At 41.2% G+C, this 21911-nt stretch overlaps 2 protein-coding genes across 2 annotated transcripts; both read right to left on the bottom strand.

The window, feature by feature from the left end:
- Positions 1–8707: 8707 nt before the first annotated feature.
- On the bottom strand, positions 8708–13193 carry si:ch211-256a21.4. The gene is made up of 5 exons (XM_042228786.1): positions 12726–13193; positions 12558–12616; positions 12212–12414; positions 10414–10605; positions 8708–10074 (listed from the first exon to the last, which is right to left on the bottom strand). Exons 3-5 carry the CDS (start codon positions 12402–12404, stop codon positions 9761–9763), a joined length of 699 nt encoding a protein of 232 aa, XP_042084720.1. The 5' UTR covers positions 12405–12414; positions 12558–12616; positions 12726–13193; the 3' UTR covers positions 8708–9760.
- A 124-nt stretch (positions 13194–13317) lies between these two features.
- Positions 13318–21856, bottom strand: accs (1-aminocyclopropane-1-carboxylate synthase homolog (Arabidopsis)(non-functional)). Its single transcript, XM_005942812.3, has 15 exons — positions 20412–21856; positions 19548–20302; positions 19415–19474; positions 19211–19281; positions 18994–19063; positions 18251–18317; positions 17553–17650; positions 17357–17434; positions 17046–17146; positions 16459–16548; positions 16306–16351; positions 16054–16195; positions 15543–15685; positions 15279–15432; positions 13318–14173 (listed from the first exon to the last, which is right to left on the bottom strand). The coding sequence occupies exons 1-15, from the start codon at positions 21049–21051 to the stop codon at positions 13779–13781; spliced, it is 2910 nt and encodes a 969-aa protein (XP_005942874.1). The 5' UTR covers positions 21052–21856; the 3' UTR covers positions 13318–13778.
- Between the last annotated feature and the right edge of the window lie 55 nt (positions 21857–21911).

Genomic DNA, 21911 nt, shown 5'->3' with positions numbered 1-21911 from the left:
TAATCCTATTACCAACCCAATATTGGATAGAGAGAGGGGTCAATAATATGCAGAGATTGCAGTGTGAATATAGTATAGCAATCTGAAAAGTGAGACCTGAGTAGACAATCCAAATGGATGTTGATCCACTTGCAGAAAATCAAAAGAAACCCTAAGCCAGATTCAGGAGGAGTAGAGACGAGTGGAAAATCAAGACCAGTGCCTTTAATCAGAATAACAATGCTCTTTAATTCTTTGTTAATTAAATGTAGATTTCCCTGATTGAAGAGCAGTGCTGCTGATGCCAGGGGACCTCCAGTCACATAAATATCTACTCACTGAATTTGTCTTGTTTAACCATGCATTAGTTCTCTTTTCCCAAACTGTCTGGTGCTGGTTTACACAGAAGGTCTGTCAGCTGAAGGATAGTATCTCGCAAACAACTCCTCAAGATTTCAAACGTTCTGCATCCTCAAAGGGAGGATTTCTTGGCAAATTGTTAAACACCTTCATAAGTGGGTTACATCCAGACACTTTTTAAAAGAAATGAGAGTAGTGGTGAATTCTCCGCTTCTAAATTTCACACCATTTCTCTCTTTCCTGGTCATTCTCCCTGTTTCTCTTCCTCACTACCTCCCTCCCTCAGTCCCCCTACATCAATGTAATGAGCAAATCATGGCCACTAGGGAGAGATGTAGAGAGAAAAATTGGTCCCATTATGTGTCAAGCTGTGTGAAAAGAGCAGCGCTGTTGTCTGTCAACTCTAACCCCCAGCTGTCCCTGGTCTTAACTTCCAACCAAACACAAAGAGGTCTTTTCCCACACGTAGATCTGCTTATTATTTCCCCGTCTTTTAACTAAAAAGTCCATTATAGAAAATGCCAGGACAGGCATGCCCTTTTCTGCACCAGCTCTGGCAGAGCTCAGACAAGGGAACAATGGACACAGTAACACACGCTGATTCAGGGCTGATTTAGAGTGACTGGTCTTAAACCTGACTTATAGAGTACAGTAATTATAGGAGTTGAAGGGAGGGGCTGTTAAAGATGCTGTGGTTAGGTGGGGGCATGTGTATGGAGGCTGTTGTCATTTGGCAGCCAGTCCACTTGGAGAGAGAAATTACTATTCGAGCCAGAGCCTGGGTGGTGGAACATTTATCAAACAGTCATCAGAATGATTCACATGATCCAGTGGGGAGCCATTATTTCACCAGTCCAGTCTCTCAAGGCAACCTGCTAGTGGCAAGGATGATGACAGCTATGGGCTTTATAAGCACAGGAACAGACATATAGAGTAATTGTTTGAGAACAATAGTTTAGAAAGTCCTATCTCTTTTCAAAGACTCATATGTAGTCTGTGGATTGGACTAGACTGAGTGGGGAAAAATGAGCAGTTAAGCCCAACTTGGGGGCATATGGCATTTCACTGTAGCAGAACACAGAGATGCCTCAGGAAGGGGCTGACAAACATGTGGTCCCTGTAGTTGCGGGGGAGAGTAACTTGCACTGAATACATAAAGATCACAAATAAACAGACCATCCACCTGCTCAGCAACTGTTTTGGGACCTTGTAGAAGGTATTGATACAGTTTTTCATTTGCTGGCCTGGCAGGTACAAGCAAGTATAACAATCTCTGCATAAGCAAATAAATTCCTAAGTGAATAGGGAATAACAGAAAGAAGCAAGGCAGACCTCTGGAAGGCTCCTCATAATAAGGATGATAAAAATGCAATTCTTCTATTCATTTTCCCCTCACTCTTCCTTAACGTGCGTTTCCTTTTGACTCCTCTGGGATGCACATCATTGTAATATACACAGATTTTCATTTTGTCCCTTTTCTGTGAAAGACCTGCGGGATAGGCAGGGACAGAGAGCGATTGTGACTGTTTATTTAGTCAGATCATCTAACGTGTGCAGAACAGATTTGAGCTGAAGAAGAGGCCATCTACACGGTGGCAGCTGCCACCAGGAAATAATGCAGGATGATGACTGAATGATTTAATGAACAATGCTGTCTCAGAAGTTACTCCCTCATTCATAAATAGCTTCAACATTAACGTCATGCTTAACTTGCGGAGATTAAAAACCGACAGTTTAGATGCTTATGAATAATCCTCATCACTGATAGGTGGAGTGTTTCGTAATGATAGCACATCTATTATGGTGAAACATACTGTACACAGCCCCATTTTGAAAAATGCTGGGGCTCTGTGTAAAATGTAAATAACAATAGAATGCAATAATATTCATATTTCTTATATTAAACGTTTCATATAAAACAGTTAAACTGAGAAAATGTACCATTTTATTTAAAAATAATTATAATTTTGACGCCAGAAACACATCTCAGAATAGCTGGGACAGGGCTATGTTTACCACTCTCTCATCTTCTTTTATGTGCAAGCACCTGGGAACTGAGGAGACCATTCGTGGGGCGTTTGGGAGAGGAAATATCGTCACATTGTTGTCTGACGATTTTAGCTGTTCAACAGTCCTGGGTCATCTTTGTCATGTTTTTTGTGTCATGATGCACCAAATGTTTTTAACTGGTGAAAAGTCTGGACACTCTGCCACTATGAAGCCATGCTGTGTAATAGTTCCAGTATGCAGATATGGAGAGAAATGATCCATATCTGTGGAATATGTGTTCAAATGTGTAGCTGATGAGATACTCAGATCTATAAGTGTGAAAACTTCCACATGCTCTCTCTAGAGAGCAAGTCAGGGCATCACTAATGTAAGGAATCTGTGGGCTTTGACTGTCTAAAATTTTTATGGCAAACCAGGTATTTTTATTCTAGCAAAAATGTTGGGTGGGCAGAAAACTGACAAGCAGACACTAATCCCATCGGTCACAATAGCGACCCCCAAAAAACCTCAGCACTTGGAAAGTTTTAAAAATTGTGTCTGAATTATGCATCAACACTTTTTAAGCAAATATTGAAATAATAAATGTTTATTCCCTGACAGTGCCACGAAAGGAAAATATCTCCATCAAAGCCACCAAACAAAACTTTATTAAAGTATGTTAACATAAAGATAGGGGCATTTGTTTTGGTACACATCAAATCTAGTACTGATGTTTATAGTTGCAGTGATTCATCTTCGTTCAGTGTGGTCACAGAATGGCTAAACAGGTTATCAACAATAGTGACCCAGAAAAACACTTAAGCAGTTAAAAAGTCGTAAAGATGTTTCTGAATTATGCACTGATGCATTTTAAGCAAATATTGAAATAATAAAGTGTCTCCGTGAAATATATGCAGTGTCACATGTTTAGCATAAATTCTCCCACGACCAGAGTTGTTTATTCACCGTCTGAACGATGAGAAAAAGATGTCTCCATCAAAGCCCCCAAAGCAAAAGTTTATTAGAGTACCTTACATAAAGATGGGACCATTTGTTTTTGTGCACATCATGTTTGGCTTTGTTCTGTGTGGTTGTAGAATGACTAAACATCTTATTGGCTATCATTAGTGGCCGGCAGGATAATGTAGCACACCCTACACACACTTAAACAGACTGATCATTCTTTTTCTTACTATCACAATCACCAAGGACAGCGATTGTGATAGTGTTGGGTCAAATATGGAGTATGAAGGGGAGACAGGCTATTTGCCAACCAGGCTGTTGAATGCATATGCCAAATTCGTGTGAAAAGATCATGACAGGAACGACATTATCAGTGACGTTGACGTCCCCCTCCCCACACCTTCTCCCCCATCCCTCTCCACTGTAAGTGATGAAGTGCCAAAAGCCTCTATCTACCATAGGGACCAACCACAAAAGCTGCAGGTAGCCCCCGAGATACTTAAAATCCTCCACTTGAGACAACAGCTTGTTCGCAACCTGGAGTGGGGCACTCCACCCTTTTCTACCAGAGAACTGTGGTCTCACACTTGAAGGTATTAATTTCCATCCCAGCCACTTCACACTCAGCTGCAAAACACCTTAGTGCAAACTAGAAGTCTTTGGTCAGCGAAGCAAGCAGAAGTACATCGTCTGCAAAAAGCAGAGGTGAAACCCTGAAACTGCTGAACCTTCTGCACCTGCAACCTGCACCTAGAAAATCTGTCCATAAAAACCATGAACAGAAATGGTGACAAAAGGCAGTTCTGACTGAGTCCAGCAACCAAGTCTGACTTATAGTCAGAAATGTGAACCAAACTTGTACATGGTTTATGGGGGCTTATGAGCACTGGATACACCAACACCCTTCCTGAAACTTCATCCACCTGAAGCACTGCCCTGGACACCCCAGGAGACATGTTCAAATTCCTTGCTTTAAATCCACAAGTTACATGTAGACTGTTTGAGAAAACTCTCAAACACTCTCAAATATTGTTGATAAGATATAGAGTTCATCCAGTGTTCTGTGACTAAGATGTGTCCACACATTTGCTCCTGAACCCAAGGTTCAAATAACAAACCTCTCCAGCACCCTCGCGTAGACCTTATTGAACAAGCTGAGGAGTGTGATGTCCCTGAAATTGGAAGACATGCCTTTCTGTGTTGCTATATGGTTTGGTAGAATTACCTTAAAGCCAACTAAGGGCCACTCCATGGCCTCACCAAACTCTTCCCACACAAGTTTTGCTTCAGTTATTGTCAGATTTGCATTCTGTATTTGTCAGCTACTTCCCAATTCCCTCAAGCTATTCAGTCTCGATAGGACTCCTTCTCAAGCTTGACAGCTCCCTTCATCTCTGGCGTCCAGCATCCGGTTGCCATGCTATTGCCATGACTGCCATTAACCCCTTAGCAGTCCTATTAGTCCCCTAAACCATCCAATGTCCCGTGGGCGGTACGTCCGACTGCTAACAGTTTAACCGCTTTACAACTGTAACTTTGTACATCAGTAGATGTATGGCTCATGGTCCATTAATGTTCCCAGCATTCCTTGGAATGTTTCAAAGTTGTGCATCTGCTAGATGTTATCAGTGGACCCTTACTGTGTGTTTCACCATGCCAAGCCTGTCCAGCATCCTCCATCCACCACCAATATTTATGTTCAGTACTAAAATGTAATAATGCTTTTTGTGTTTTTTCTTGTTTTGTCTCAGTATTCATATCAGGACTAAAAAATAAATTTAAATTTTTGAGTTTGAGTTTGAGTTTGAGGGGTTGTCATAGTGTTCTAGTTTAAATATATTAATCCCCACACTCGAGTCTCACTGCTGAAACATTATTTACACTTTTTCACCTACTTTTCCATTTAATAAAAAAAACTGTCACTGAAAAATTTTGAAAAATTCTGGATTAAATGGGTTAATAGCACATTATTTGCTAGGTTAAAAGTAAAGTTCATGACAGCTTTTTCTTGTTATTGCTCCATATACTGCATTAAAATCCATGAGGTGTCAAGATAGTGAGCTTTTTTGTCTATTTTATCATCGCTGCCTGCCTTTTAGACTTGTAATTATGCACAATAATTTTTGCAAAGATTAAAGCAACAAGGTTTCCATGTCTTACATTCCTCTACCTCCTTTACCACCTCATGCCATTCATTGTCATTGTGAAAAGGTGTGTGACTCCCAAGTAGAGCAGAGCCCATTATCGTAAATAGGCCAGTAAGTAACTTCACACAACGTCTCCTGGAGGCTGATAGAATATAGAGTGCGCAAGCATATAGAGTGTGCAAGCTCACTCTATATGCAAAGCAGAAACACACTGTTAAAGAAACTGGAGCCAAGTGATTATATTTGTAATTTAATTTCCTTGGTCACATACAGATAAGAGAAGAGAGAGGATACAGCTGGCCAGGGATGACTAGAGTGACGAGAATGTGACTACGGCTTTATTGTCTAGACCGAAATGTCCAAAGCGACACCACTTACGAACAAGGGTACCGCTGGGCAAAAGGGGTAAGCCCACAGACATCACAAGTCCAAACTCAAAGACACAAAAGCAAACTTGGTGGCAGAGAAAGCAGAAAGAGTCTGACAATACAAAAAGAAAACCCCAAACACACATCTTGCACTTAAATTCAGTGATCACAGAATGATCAAGAAACTCCCTTTTTCCCTTTTCTAAGCTCTGCTAGTGTGTATGTCTTCTTGTAACCAGGTGGTCTGGTCCAGTCACAAAGAGCAATGTCTCATTGCAGATTCTGCAGGCAAGACGTACTGAGCGGCTGCGAGAAAAATAACTGAAGGACACAAGGTGCACTCTCATGCACCCTCTCTCTTTCTCACTCCCACTCGCTCCCTGCTTTACTATGAGATTGTAGGACTGCAGACATCAAATTTCCTGACTTTTCCATTTTCAAAGACTGTCCACTTATACTGATGACAATGCAGTAGAGGGCACAGCACTGCAGTGGTCAAACTCAGATTTAGAGCTATAGCAAGAGCGCGGTGGTGAGGGATGGAGAGAAAGGTGCAAAGTTCATTAAATCTGACACTACACGACACGCACAGAATACAAGGACAGTGTGAAACTATTTTGTGACACCTCAAATCCTCTCTCCCCCTTTGTTCTCGCCTCCTCTGATCTTTATGTCTGTTTCTCCCTGCTGTCTTGTCTTTCTGTGTATTTCCTCAGTGTCTTCACTTTGAACCCAACAGCATTAACCTGTCAGGAAAGTTACAAATGTTCTGACTGAATTATGCAAACCACGGAGAAATAAAACTGCAAAAAGCATGGAGTCCTAGCTTTATTTCATAATTCACCACGCTCCCAGATCGGGCCAAATAAAACTTGACTTATTAAGTAGTCCGGCACATTCTGGCTCAAAACCCTGCAAAATATGCTTGAGAATATTAATCACACTTTGTATACCTTGCAAATCAAAATCAAACACACACACACACATGCAGACATGCACAGACTTTTTGTGATTACATTACTCATCAAATGAAAGCAGTGTCTCCCCCATTTCACCAGAATTCTTTGCAAAAGTCAAAACGATAGGTGTTACACCAGCACCACCAAAAGGTACAAGAGAAAATAACAGTTTTTGGCAATTCTTGCTCTCTTGGGGTTTTTTTTTTGTTTGTTTTTTTCCTTCCTCTGCAAAATTCAAACTTATAGCTCTGAAAATCAGATTAAGAATGCGCGCCTTGGCACTCTGTGACGATATTTATTTATCTCAATGAACACAAGCACAGGCACACAGCATGGAGAAACACATACTTTATGCTGAGGATTGGCATAGTGGCGGTGCAGCATAATTAGTAGGACATGGCTGTATAATTGGACTCTAATTGATATGAAGAGCAGTGGTTTAGCCCAGGTTATGTTGTACACATGCTGCCAGCCACAGGCAGGAAACACTCAATCTTGGTGCCATCTTCTGATTGATGTCTCTATAGCAGATGCCCTTCAACAATCAACACCCGCAATCTTTCTGTGACTATCTGGCCACCTGTCTATCTGTATGTAACATCTTCTGCCATTCATCTGTCATTTCTTACTTTGTGCCTAACTGTCTCACTATCTCTTTCTTTCTATCTCCATATTGATTTGTCCTGCCTTTCTCTGAAGGCATTCGCAACCTTTAGTCTGATGCTTTCAGGAGGGTAAAAGAGCAGCATTTGTAGTGGTGGAAGGTGAAAAGGCTAGGGTTTGTTTATGAGACACTGGCAGCCATGAAAGACTGTATTCTTTCAAGTGCCCAGACAGCATCTACTGAAGGGAAATAAAAGCAACTTAAGATTAAAAGAAAATCAACTTCAGAAGTGCTTTTATTTACAAAGGAAAATGGGTTACTAAGTCTCTCATTTTAACAAATAATGTTTAAAAAAATGTTCTTTCAAAAATAGCAACTGAATCAAGAGAGGCACAGCTGGATACAAGAGGTTGTAGTGAATTTAAATAATTTGAAGATAGAATGAGGAAGCTCTTTGGAACAATTCTGTTCATGGATCGCACGCTGATGCAACGCGACCTTCAAGGACATTCCCCTCATTTACACAGCAATTAACCACTACCCTGTTGGTAAATTGAAAAAGAGACAAAAATCCTCTTTGGATTTAATAACAAACTCATTACCAGGGCCCAACAGGGCGGAACTGCCTTTTAATTAGAGCAACACCTGATTAACGCCCAATTAACAAAGCCAGAGCCACTTAATTCTCCCCCACTTTGGCAGGTTGAGAACATAAACATGAGCAGTCCAGCATCTGAGCGCTTCCTTTCCTCTTGGGAAGGTGTGAAAGAAAGTAAATAACGACTTGGGAGGCAGTTTGCTGTCTGGTGCCCCAAATGTTCTGCAGAACCAGCAGCTGCATGCAAGAAATGAAAGAGTTTTTCAAAAAAGGAAGCAGATGTAGGACTTGCAAGGGAAGAACTCTGCTTCACTACACATTCAAGACCCACGGGCTGGTGGGCAACTGTCCAAACAAAGAACCATAGCGCTCAACCACACAAGCTTCTGCTTCCCTTAAAAACATCCAGATACTTTTCTAAAAGGAACAACGCTTTTTAAACTGTGAGTTGCTGAGGGTTGCTTAGTCAGGATAAAAGCTAGAGTCTACCACAGGCAGACGAAGTTTTGTTGAACAGTTACAGTACAAAAAAAGTTTGGATATGTGCCTAGATCTTTTTTGTTGCTCTTTTCTATGGTATACACAGGAATGTATACACACACACAACTGCTATTTAACTTAAAAAAAAAAACATGTAAGCTGCTACGTGTAAATAAAACAGAATCGAATAATTTGCAACTAAATGAAAACTTGTATTTACTGAAAATAACTTAAAGACAAGATACGTGTTATACCGAGAAGTTTTATTGTTTTTTGATAACATTAAAAAAAAATACAAAATGGGCAACAACAACAAAAAACAACAAAGTAACAAAATTCACAATTAATAAAGACTTGGTATAAAAAAAGAAAAGAAAAGAGAGTGTTTCAAAAGTCTAAAGGAGAAGAGTCCACCAGTGTGAAAGGTAGTGCAGGCAGACCGTTCAAGAACATTGTTTCTTGTTAGTCCTACAACGGACTGGCAGCCACTCAAAGATGTACCCCACGTCCTGCCAAATGACAGCTGGCTGACAATAGTTGGAATTCTGTTGATGCGCACCAATGTTTCTTACTGTAAAAATTGCAAAGAATTTGCAAGTGGGAATTTCCTTAACTACAGTGCAATCTACTATTAAAAGAAATGTGCATAAGGGACACGGCTGAAAACAAGTACTGAATGGCCATGATCTTCAGGCCCTCATGGAGCTCTGCATTAAAACAATGCTGTAGTTGAAATTATAGTCTGGGCTCACGAATATATCTGAGAACTACTCATCTGTTTATAAATAAACCCAAGTTAAATCTCCAAAAAACAGAAAAACATATGTAACAGACCAAAAATGCTTGTAATGTGTAAATCTGTCAACATTAATCAGTACCTATCATCTTTTACATGACAATTACTATTTGAAGTGTCACATGGCCATAACAATGACTTCAGGTAAGATATATCGCAGCAGCACTATTTAGATAAATGTACTAACTGAATGTCTTGTTTACGTAGATTGAACTCAGAGCCCTTTATACCTGGACCTGATCCTGGCTGAGGCGCAAACCTATCATTAGTTGTGTATTTCACTAGTTGGTATGTTATTAGTCCTTAGTGTGTTGTGGTTTCATTTCAATCAACAAACCAGTGAACCAGTCAACAAACCAGAAAATGATTTCCACAGTAAGCCCAGCAGGAAACTTCAGTTCTTCTGACTTCAGGATTCTTTCAGTGCACAGTTAGCTGAGTTTGTGTGCAATAATGTGTAAACTGACTCCTTTAGCGTCATATTCATATTCGTGTCCTTTTTGTTTCTGAACTCCATTCAAAATTCAGACATATATTTCATCACACCCTTGTTGCTTTTGGGGTTAAAAGGATGAGAACTTTGACTAAAAGATTGTTCGTCGGCCTCAGATGGAGAGGAAATCCGCCATGGCTCCACAGCATTCTCCAAGTCAGGTAGGATGTCTGGCACGACAGCCTGTTCAACGATAAAGACGATCGGCTCCACGACGAGCAGCAGGGTCCAACCTAAAGCCCCCAGCCAATAGGAGGAGCCAAGACTGGAAAAGTCCTGACGGATTTCTTCACGGTGCTGATATGTGAAAAAAGACCAGCTCAGGAGGAAGAAGAAACCTGTAGACAGATGGTGAAAATGAGTCAACTCTAGTATGATTACCGCTAAAAGAAAAAAGGTATTAAGCACAATTATTACATGCCTGGAGCTTTAGGAAAGACTTTGCATGATATTGAACTGCAATTCCAAAGAAAATAAAGTCTCTGTGCGCTCCCCAGCGGGGTACATAAATGACTAGTACATGAAACAACTTCTGTAGGTGAGAGCTTGACATGAATGACATAAACCAAAAGGCCATTTGGAGGGTAGTTGGAAATGGAGAAACAGAATAACAGAAATCCAAGAAACACCGTGTTTACATATGTGGATGTCATAGGAAATGAATATATGTTACACACCTGTGGGGGCCATGGTGAACAGCAGCAGGGTAGTGGGGTAGAGCGCCTTTTGTACAATGAGGAGAGCGCGAGTGTTTGAGTAGGAGCGCACCGTCTGGGATGTCCAGCAGAGGGCAAACACCAGACACAGAGCAGCCGTGCTCACGGCCATCAGGAAGGAGAGAACTCCAAAGACCCTCTCTGCTTCCAGAGCTGCAGGACACAAAACAACAGACAAAAATTAGAATGGGTAACTACACTTATATTCATTTTTACACATTCATTTCCACTACGAGCATGATAAAAACTACACAATGTCAAATTTCCCACAATATATCCCTTATTTTATCCTCGAATGCCTTTGCTAGAGAATGATCTGTGAGTGCACTTAGGATTAAATGTTTGGAAAACAGGATTATGCTGTTTTCCACCTCTACACTTTTATTCTGGCACTCCACCAGAGTAACTGTCCATACTTCACTATTCAATTAAGTCCTTATTTATTTAATACCAGCTGTTTTGCAGCACTTGAAGAGTCCACTGGAAAAAGGTAATAACCTATTAGCTCTGGGCTTTTTTTTTAAAAAAAAAAAACCCTGTTTCTTAAATGTCTACTTTCTTCTGTCTGGCCAAGTGTCACAAATTTGTCACAAGCCTTATATACTTTTATTTTCTAGAAATACCCCCAGGGGAGACATGTGGGATGCGCTAAAAGAGTACCTAGAAAAATGATATTGTGCTGTTGCCAAATGACTGTATTTCCCAGCACTGTTGGTTTTTAAATGAAGTACATCAAATGACTATTATTCTGCTACTCCGGCAGATGATTTGATGCTTGACGAGAACGTGTACAAATATTTCCTGAGAAGAAACAAGGTTTCGGCCAGGAGCAGATGTATAAATGATGTCATTAGCTAATGTCACTGATGAAAACTGTAGGAAACCAAGTGTTCAGGGATAACCTTTATATGTTTATCTCCTTACCTGAAACTCAATATTCAGTATCGTTCTTTTTAATTTTAGAACAGACACAGCATAATATATCTCTTTAAGTCAACTTTGAACTATTGCAGTTAACAGCTATTTACTATATTTTTATCTTTTTAGTAAATTAATAATTTTGTGGTACTTCTTAATAATCTTAATATTGATCACTCATTCATTGGAGTTTCTTCTCAGCATGAGGAAAAGACTTTTTGTTGTTGTCATAACTGATATTTTTTCGTTGTATCATTAATCATTTCTAATCACCATTATTACTGTTATTTTTTTATATATTGTCAAGCAAAAAGACAACAACTATCTTGAGTCCCTTCTCATTTGCTTTCCTTCTTTGTGTATGAGAGCAGAGGACTTATACAATATTAGATTAATTGTTAAGAGCATAAACTCAGTTTATGTCAGTTTATGACACGAAATGAGATTTGAATGATAAAGACCGGGTTTTAGCTCACTAAAGATTTCGCAAGCACATTCAGTACAGAACTGAGCCTTAACAAAGAATGCAATTCACCCGGACAGAAGCAAGCTCAAACTTGTTTACTGCTGCAGAGAATCTCTTCTGTAACTCAGCGTTTTGTCAAATCTCCCTTTTGATATTGATCCTCTCTTGAGAAAAATAAATTCTCCTAAGGCTGAAGCAAGCAGAAGCAGTCTTATCAAAACAGCACAGCAAAGATGTGCTTAAGTCTCATTAAATATGCTGCCTTTCCTAACACATTTTAGTCAGTCAAACCTTTAACCTAACACAGAGTGAAAGCTTAAGACAGATACGAGATTTGTTGACTGCAGAGTGGTGTCAGAGAAGCGTTTGGCTCACCGTTGATGCCAATATCATCTTTAGGATTCGTCTGGTCGCTTTCAGTGGCGTTCCACTCCGTCCACAGTCCCCTGTCCTTCACCCAGTAAGGTGTCCAGACTGCATAGCACACACACAGGCACCCCACTAATCCCAAACAGGACTGTGAAAACCTGAAGCGACCGATCGAGTCATCCAGCTCAAGAAACTTCATTTTGACACCGCTAAAAGAGACAGGGGCGAGGATAAACAAGAGTGTAATTAGGATGTGCTGAAGTTCAGCGACAGAGGGATAATCTGTCTTAAAAGTAACCTTGGCATTTAGATTATTTAAATGAGCTTTACAAATATAAAAGCCCTGGCTTACCTTTGTTGTTGTTGTTGAAGGGAAAAAAGCTGTCAGGAACCAAGCTGTGAGGTTAAACTCTGATTTGAGTTTGCCGAAAAGTAGAAGAAAGTGTAAAAGTAGTGCTGTGCCAAAACTACTGTACAAACACTTCCAACACTCATTTGACATATAAGATAATATGCTTACAACCACAACAGATCAAACCCTCACTGTAACTCCACCGTCGCAGTGGAAACTCCCACCCATCAGGGCTGAAATTTCCCCTTGAATTCTCCACTGTGACTTGCCGAATCGCTCTATAGAGAAAGTGAAAGCTCCAGCAACAGCCATTCAGTATTTGAGGAAGCAGAAGTTTATGTGTCTAAAAGCAAACAGAGTTGAATAGGTTCGAAAAGCTCGATCTACAAGTCCCTTAACAGTTGAGCAATTATGTTCGACTGCAATAAACAAATCAGACCCTTGTCATGTAGAAAGTGTGTGGGGGGTGTCGTCGGGTCATTACACATCACGAAACGGTTAAGGAAATCCCACTCGCTGTCACAGACAGTGGGCTACAAAGTGTTGTCAGCCAATAGCGTCTTCAGCATCAGATATCTCCCCCTGTTCGTCACTCTACTCTCACCACCTTCACTTTCCTTTGCAGCAGCGGAACAGAGCCCACAGCCCACCCATGCCAAAGAACAAAAGATAATGTCACACTGAAACAAACAAAGAGCACACAAAATAACACATCTCCAGTTAAAGGCTACTTACTCTAAATGAATAACAGTCAAGAAAATAAATAATACGTCCTGTATTTATTTGTGGACTATTAACTTTACAGCAAGTACAATTCATTTTGACAAAATAAACCGCGTAAGATGAAAATCAGAAACATTTACAATTCATAAGAAAAGAGACTTGTAGTGTTTGATGTTAGGACACGTCTGATTTTTGGTTGTTCTATTTGGCATCCACTTAGAATATCAGCAAATAAATCCACTTCTCAGCTTAACAATAAGGCCTCAAGACGCATACAGAAAAGTACTCCGTCCTGTTCTTAATGCCAGGCCGGGTTTTTTCTTTACTTCTCTTTAACCTGGTCTCAGCTATTTCATTCCTCAAAAACAGACATCAGAGCTGACCTTGTGTCAGGTGTTTGTGTCAAGCTTTTCACCATAAACACAGGAAGCAAGAGGGATGCTTAAGTACTGCCTCTTGAAATTTGGCAGCTACATTCGTGCCTGTTTAATCCTAAGCTTACTTTCTGGCTCTTTGCAGCAGGACCTTGAACACATCAAAAATTTCTGGGTCCTCCCCAGCAGACAGCTCTGGAGTGCTTCTCTCCAGCCAATCAGAGGAACGGATCTGATGCCTGAGAGTACCGATCAGCGTGTCAAGACTCTCTGTGGGCTTAGAGGCTTGGCAGTCTTCAGTGGCCAGCGAGCCTGTGTCAGGAACAGGGCTATCCCTCTCCTTCAGCTGATCTGATGAATTGTTCTCGGGTAAGGTTTTTGGATTGACAGTAGCAGCATTGTCTGAACCTGCATTGTCCTTTTTTACTGGCTTTTGGCTCTCCTCACTGGTTTGTTTGATGTCCGGGACTCGCATTTTTGCTTCAGTTTCTTTTAAAGCCTCTCTAATTCGCTTAAGGCCTGAAAAACCACAAAACAAAGTGACAAAATAAGTCAGTACAACATAAACCTTTGAATGAATAAATTATATCACAAATATGTGCTAATCACTGTCTAGTATAAGCACAGGGTGACAAAGCATTCTACATATTTAATCCAGAAAGCTGTAAACTTTAAAATAATAGCATATAAACAAAGTATAACTATGGTAGATTTAAAAACTACAGAAACAATTAAATATTAACAATTAAAGCCTTTACTATTATAATTTGAAAGATATCGCTGTACTAGAATGCTAAACTAAAGGATGTTTTTTGGGTTTGGTTTTTTTTTTAAATCAACCGATTAGGTCACTACAGACTACTCAGTCTTCTTCTTTTGGAATCGGAGAGGTTAACATCAAGCCAAGAACTTTCTGCATACACTATCTCAAAAATAGCTATGAGGAAAATGAATGAATTAAGATTTTTATCCTCATTTTTATAAATGTTGAGCAAGAATGAGGAGCAATTTTCATGTGTTTAACTATTCTTTTTCAGTTTTTCATAATAGACCAAGGATAGCAAAGGACTTGGGCAGGAAATTTGTGGTAAAATTTAAAGGATATGACCTTTACTCTCCCTCCCTCAATGCAATAACAGCTAATCGTACCTTAGAACCAGAGTCCACTGAAAAGAGCTGCTTGTTTGCGGCTGTTTTGCTTTCAGCTTTATATTAAGGAACTGATTTTAGATCACTGACTTGGCCATTGAAGAACATCCCATTTCTTTCAATCTCATTTCTTCTTTTCTTTGAAAGACTCTTGGGTTGCTTTTCTAGTATTCTTGTGTCATTATCCATTTGCACTGTGAACAACATAGCTGTACAATAGTTTTGTTTTTCACTGCTTCTTTGGACCAACAAATCTGGTCCAATGTTAATGGCTCACTGCTCTTCCTAAAACAGAGAGTAGGTGAACGGCTGTGTGTGAATGGGTGGATGATTGTGTATAGTGTAAAGCGCTTTGGGGTCCTTAGGACCAAGTAAAGCGCTATACAAATACAGGCCATTTACCATTTTTTTTTTAACGGCTGAGAGGGCATAAACAGCCTGGCCAAGAGAGACTACGAGTGTTGTTGGTACTGACCAAGCTGAAGGTGGTGCTGTTGGTCTGCAAAGACGATGCGGAACCACCCGGGCACTGAACAGCAGAACGCTTGGCCACAACTCAGCAGCACCTTGTGCCTGAGGAAACATTTCCACAGAGACAGCTCCTCCTCAAACGATGACTCTTGGAGATACTACCAAAACAGAAGTGACAAATCAAACCTAAAGAATATATATCTCAAAAGAATGAGAAGAATGTTGCGTTCATATGCAAGCCATTTCAATTCGACTTTGGTCTTGTTACCTTTCTAAGGTCAGCCCAGACATACAGTGTCGCAGGCCTGTCTAGAAACGGGATGCCCATACTGAGCAGCTCTCCAGTCAAGTAGCTGCACGCAGCTTTCAGCCTGCGTCTGTTCTCAGGCAAAAATTCCTCATTGATCCACTCTACAACACGAGAATGCCAAGTGACAGTCGGCAAGTGTAAATTAAATGTTACAAGTCTTTCTGCAGCAGAGGCCCCATGCTGTGCTTGTCATATCAGAGAAAGCAAAAAAGGGAGGCTCGTGTTTCTTGAAAGCATGGAACGCACAAGGTAGAACAGTGGAATTGTTAAAATGCTTGCATCAAAAGTAATTTGCATTTATGAATATAAATTCCGCTATACACAAAATGCTTGTTTTGTGTAAAGCGTGCCGGATAATTTTGTCCAAATTGTGCTCATGTTAGGATTATTTTCCAAGTGGTTTTTCTGATAAATCTGATGTTACAACAGCAGTGTGACTGCAAAAGAACACAAAAAGCTCAGCTCTTACCTTTATCCTGAAGCAGTTGTGCAACCTGGTGCTGGGTAGTCCCAGAGACACCATGAAAAGAGCCCAATTTGGCCAAAGCCTCCACGAGGTCTCTGTTCTCAGTATATAAAGTGCCTATTCTGATTCCTGCCATTGCAAAGTCCTAGAAAGGACATGACAAAGTCAATGAAAAATAATGAACTGTGAAAGCAATGTATACGGTTATTGAAAGTCTCACAGTTTTCCACTTCCAGGCCTCTGTACAGCACATACCTTGCTCATTCCCCACATTATATGCGTCCTCTGTGGATCGGGCAAACTGAAATAAGGGCACATCATTATGAGATAAGTGGATGTCTTCAGCAGCAGTTATGATGATTCAAGGTCTAACAGACTAATCATGCGGAGGTTAGGTTCACGCAGTACCTGTCTGCACTGAGGACACTCTGAAAGGTGACAGATTCATCAAACACTGTCAGCATGTACACTTCATCTACAATGGCATGGAGAGCATTTCTAAAGCAGGAAAGGAGACAGGAAGATAACATAAATATATACATATTTTCAGTGCAGCAATAATAAGACCTGGTTTTATATTCTTAATGGATATTTAAGACAAGGAAAATGCAACATCAATGTAAAACAGTTCCTTCAACGCCCAGTGTCACTGTAAAAGCACTGTGGTTTATGGTTACAACAGCTCAGTGCCTGGAAGGGTCTGTGCAGGGAATTACTCTGGCAAGATCATTTAGAAAACAATAGATGTTGCAGGAGTCTCTTTGGCACATGGCTGCACTTGACAATATGCTGGTGATTAAGAGAGGTCGTAAAACTCCGTCAAGAACGTTTGATATTCCACACACGGGACAGAGCTCTCCGTCATAAAATAAAACAGATCACAGTAGGAACTATATGCAGTGACTTGGCAAAGCGCTTAAAGGAACCACAGAAATGTAGAGCAAGAGGATTACAGCGTTAGGCCGCAGTGTGAGATAACAGTGAGGCAAACATACCTTTTGGCAAACTCCAGGAAGGTAATCATTTCCTTCAGGCTGTAGATTTCAGCCAGAGGGTTGTGGGGGTTCATCAGGATAACGCCGCGAATTGTCAACCCCTTAAAGAAATGGCAGGTTCAACTGGAAGTAAACAGGAACTGCTACACTGTACCTTCACGGTCTTTACAGATAAACTGAAAAAAAAAGTCTCTGAGAAGAACAAAGCATCCAAGGTGTTTATCTACGCTGAGAATTTTGCTCGAGTAATTTTGTCTTTCTTTTAACATTTAAATATTACTGTTTCAAACCAACATGCCTTCACACGTTACCTCTTCCTTAGCTCTTTGCAGACCTTCTTCTAGTTTCCGTACAGTGAGGCGGAAGGGTCGGTTATCTTTCCCATCAGCCTTTAAAAACAAAAGAAAAAGCAGCCCAGCTGAATAGGGGCCATTACATTCCAGTGTGCACAAAAACATCCATTTCAAATGCAAAATGCTGCAAGCAACTCGGGCTGTGCCTTCCTACCTCACAATCAAGGGGAACATGGAAGAGTTTTACATCACTATACAGATGAAGATCTTCAGTGATGACGCCGTAGAAAGGAGTCGGAATAAGGATGGCATCTACGGGATGCAAAACACACAAAACAGGTTAAAATATGCACTTTTTTATTATCTCACTTTTCATTTTAGTATACAAATAACTAAATGTGCACATATAATCTGTATCATATTGTATTTTCATGGGTGTATATACTGCACAGCAAATGCTAACTGAGCCATATCTGGTACTATTTTGAGTTGTTACTGGTCATTGCCTTTGCTAACATGGAACCAAAATCACCAACGAAAAGCATCTGCTGATTTCAAAAACATCCCACTAATGACTGACTCACTCTGCCTTAGTGATTCAGGTAGGCAGTAAATAGGTAAATACCAGCTGACTCTGAGGCTCATGATTTTTTTTTAACGTTGTGACTGAGCAAAACAATTTACTGCGCTGCTTAAAATGAAGCTTCGCCAGCAGAGGTAAACAGAATGCGCAATTTATGTGGCTGGGTGTTTTCTTTAAAATAAGTCTGCGTAATCCTTCCAATTATCTGTTAAACAAGCAAAAGAGGAACGCGGACTCGACTTCCTCTCTACCGCGCACTCATTTTTATTCATACGGTACAGATATGGATGCATTAAATGAATTGTACGTCAAAGCATATCTGAACCTACCTTTAGGATCACAAATGACTGCAGCAACACATGAGAAGAGGGAACCACAGCCATTCATCACCACAACCTGGACAAACACAGGCATCCACTGTGTTATGAAAGACCCAATTATGGCACGAGTCCTGATAAATGTGCTTTAAATTAATCCACCTACTAAACCTGCTATTCATTCCTGTGCAAATTAAGTTGGTGAACCCAGAACTGCTGTCAGTTCAATTGTAGTGTTTGACATTTTTTGATCATTAGTGAAATAAAGCATTCAGCTCAATATCCTTCATTTTTGATAAAAATGAGAGGCTATAATCCAGAGCATTAGTATAAAAGTGGAATAAAGGCTTATTTGTCAGTAATTATGTTATTTGCTGGACATCGCTATGAGTCACAAGATGAGGACTTTATTTACACAACCTGGGGATTTATTACATCTTCTACCCTTTATCCTGTATACTGTGTGTCAAATATTATTATCTTAAGGGTCAATAACATTTATGGAGTCATTATATAGGAGTTGTGCAATATAGCTCCGTGGCATTGTGCAGGAAAGAGTATAAAGTCCTCAGGATTGTGCTTACTGCAAGGTGAGTGATTAATAAAAAGGTGTTCCAGTTTTACCTTTGTTATTAATATGATTCCCTTAACGCACTAAGGTTTTTACATATTCAACTGGCTGTGGCTGCCGTCTTAAACACATTTCATATATTATTTACAGTGCATACTATTTCAATAATAAAAGCAATACCCACGTTGTCAGCTTTTAATGGGTTTGGAGAACAACAGTAGCGAGTCAGGAATTTTGCAACTGCCACCCTGAGGCTGAGAAAGAGCGAGACGGAAAGGTCATGGGGTTAATGTGCACAGTGAAAGGTTGTTGTTAAAAATGTAACTTCACCATGAGTCACATAACAAATGTGATCCTCATTAAGAAAAGATTAAAAATAAATGTGCATTTAAGTGTCTTACAAAGCGTGCCCCCTCCAGTCTGAATACTGCAACAAGGATGGGTTGATGTGCAGCATGTCAGGCTTGGTCAGCTGTAGCAGAAAAGGAAATGGGATTTTTTTTTTGTCAAAGAGCAGGCAGAATAATTCATAATAATAAGTAATAACAAGTAAATGGCTATACACATATCATTATAGACTGCGTTGAATCTAATATTTATCTTACCCGTTTATGAAGAAGATCATAACAAAGTTTGTTCTCACTGGTCCCCATGTTGATAATACCCTGGAAAAAGAAGGAGCTTTCAATAAATGCTTAAGCATCTGTGACTGGTGTTTACAACATTGTGCTCCCTCACATCAGGGTTGTCTGTATCATGGTGCCGGTCCATTCCATATTGGATGTAGCCCTCCTGGAGGATACCTTCATGGAGTCGGATGCTATTACCACGCTCAGACAGGTAGATGCTATTGCCGGGACCTTCCTCACCCCTCAGTGTTTCCAAAGCATTCTGAGACATTTTGCAGGCCTTGACAGATCTGAGCTGTGACTTTTTTGTCTCCTGATTAAAAACAGACTCTGTCGTGGGAGCCTCTGGAGGTGGCTGGGATGAAGATGAAGGAGCAGAGGGGGCAGGCGTTGTTATCAGCGAAGCTGAAAAACGAGCTAAGGGTGAGGTGACGGGGTCGCTTTGTGTTGTGGTTTGCGTCCCCTCTCTGACAGCGAGCAACACCCCCGTGAGCATGCTGAACAGGCGGAGCTCATGCTGACGCTCTTGTTCTGCCCTCCTCTCCTCCCGCTGCTCCCTGCGCTCCTCCGCCTGTAGCTCTCTCTCCAGCCGCGCCTCCTCCAGTGAGAGGAGACGTTCCTCTGCAGACTGCTGCCAGTTCAGGAAGCTGGCTAGGGCTTTATCCAGTCTCTCCTGACCACCGCATCTACCGCCCCCATGGCACCATGATGTTTTACCACCCCGGCGCCGCTTCCTCTGTCTCACTGAGGTCTGTTGACGAGAACCCTCCTTTCTGGGCTCGTCGGATGTGTCGTGTGACACGGGACCACCAGCAGCCAAGGTGGTGGCTGTAGCAGAGCCAGTCATGTTCAGGTCACTAAAACCTGAGAATGTAAAGAAGAGAAATACGATTTTAGCCTGCTATCAATTTTATAAACATATGCTGATTCTAACTAATAATAATAATAATAATGATAGTTATCGGCTGACAACCTGAAGGTGAAATTCTTGTATTAAGTGTGCTCTCGGCTCGGCTCAGGGTGTCTTCTGGCTCCAGTAGAGACTGCCCATCAGTTTCCTGATCATCTCCAGAACCATAGTACATCTCAGGCGGTGCCTCTCCGGAGTTCAGCATGCTCTCCTCCACATCTTCACATTTGATTTCCAGCGGATCTCCAGCTTTTGGGGGCTGGCCAAAGAGAAACCCACCGGAGGAAGCAGGACCAAAAGAGCCCGCTGGCACTCCTTGCAGGTATGCCTCAGGTGCCCCAGAGGTCTGGAACACCTGTTGAGCTATGACAGCTCCGCCTAGGGAGGAGTAAGTAATAGCCGGCCGATTCGCCAGCACTCTGTCCATCACATCATAAAACTTCCAAGACCTCATTTTGTGGTTGTCCTTGATGCGGCGGTACTCCAGCTTCATCTTTTTAATCTTCTCCCTGCACTGGTCTCCTGTGCGGTAGATGCCCTTTTCACGCAAAATGTGGGCGATACGGTCAAACACGCGCTGGTTGCGCAGTGAACTCTCCAGTTCAATCTGCACCGACTCGTCGGACCACAGCTGGAGCAGCTCCACAATCTCCGGGTCAGTCCAGTTGCTGCCTCGCTCATGCCTCCTACCGCGGAAGTCCATCGTCTAAGTTAGAGGAGGATTTCTGCAACACGGGATGATGATAGCGGAAACGAGCAGGCGGCCTCTGTCAGGCCAACTTCAGGCACGCCGACACACGCTGGATTTTAAATGCATTACTCATGCAGTAAAAGTGTAGGTTATACCAACTCACTGTAGTTTCTCTCACCTTAAATCAAAAATGCAGCGCTCCGAAATGAGACCACTGTGGAGCTGTCACTCTCATGTGACATCCACGTAGCCCGATACATGTCACGGATGGTTAACCCGGTTTGGACAGGTTTGGGGCGGCAAAGGTTTGTCCAGCTGGGGTTAAGATCTGTAAATCTTTCTCACAGCAAATGTTGTAATAACTTGGAGAAACGGGGAATAGACGCGCACTAAGATATCTACATCCGGGTTGACGGCACATGCGTGCTGTCCTTATTCCGGGATAACTTTGGTCCGTGTTATAACGCTGGAGCTGCTGAAAGCGGGCTGGTTTTCACTTATACCAGGCTGTAACGGGGTAGACGCAACCATGCGAGTCAGACTCAAACGGGGAGCTTTGTGTTATAGCCCCCTCTACTGGTTCCAGTGCTGTTTTGTTCGTTTTTTTTGTAAGTTCAGTTCATATCCAGGAGATGGCAGTCACACACAGGTGTACAAATCAAGCCAGCCTTAAAGCATGGATGCGTGTTTTGTATACAGTCGTGTCCCGGAATTCCTCCTGTGAGGATAAACTAATCAGCGTTGCAGCTTGAAACAGGCATAATTTTGACACAGTCATCCAATTTCTTTAGTTGTTACTTTAACCATTCTTATATTTATTTAGACTTTTAACTAGTTCATCATAAAAGTAAAAATAATACGATGATACGAAT

Source organism: Haplochromis burtoni, unplaced genomic scaffold (assembly GCF_018398535.1).
Source record: "Haplochromis burtoni strain Fernald_Lab_line unplaced genomic scaffold, NCSU_Asbu1 Contig_350, whole genome shotgun sequence".
Taxonomy (NCBI): Eukaryota; Metazoa; Chordata; class Actinopteri; order Cichliformes; family Cichlidae; genus Haplochromis; species Haplochromis burtoni.
The sequence above is the reverse complement of the archived record's forward strand: the minus strand, read 5'-3'. Positions and strand labels throughout refer to the sequence as shown.

Coding starts and splice junctions, on each gene's coding strand:
- si:ch211-256a21.4 (XM_042228786.1), bottom strand. CDS start 12,404: ATGAAGTTTCTTGAGCTGGATGACTCGATCGGTCGCTTCAGGTTTTCA. Junction 10,606..12,211: donor AGATGATATTGGCATCAACG/GTGAGCCAAACG, acceptor TGTGTCCTGCAG/CTCTGGAAGCAGAGAGGGTC. Junction 10,075..10,413: donor GTTCACCATGGCCCCCACAG/GTGTGTAACATA, acceptor ATCTGTCTACAG/GTTTCTTCTTCCTCCTGAGC.
- accs (XM_005942812.3), bottom strand. CDS start 21,051: ATGGACTTCCGCGGTAGGAGGCATGAGCGAGGCAGCAACTGGACTGAC. Junction 19,282..19,414: donor ATGATCTTCTTCATAAACGG/GTAAGATAAATA, acceptor TTTCTGCTACAG/CTGACCAAGCCTGACATGCT. Junction 14,174..15,278: donor ACAGCACCACCTTCAGCTTG/GTCAGTACCAAC, acceptor GTGGTTTTTCAG/GCCTTAAGCGAATTAGAGAG.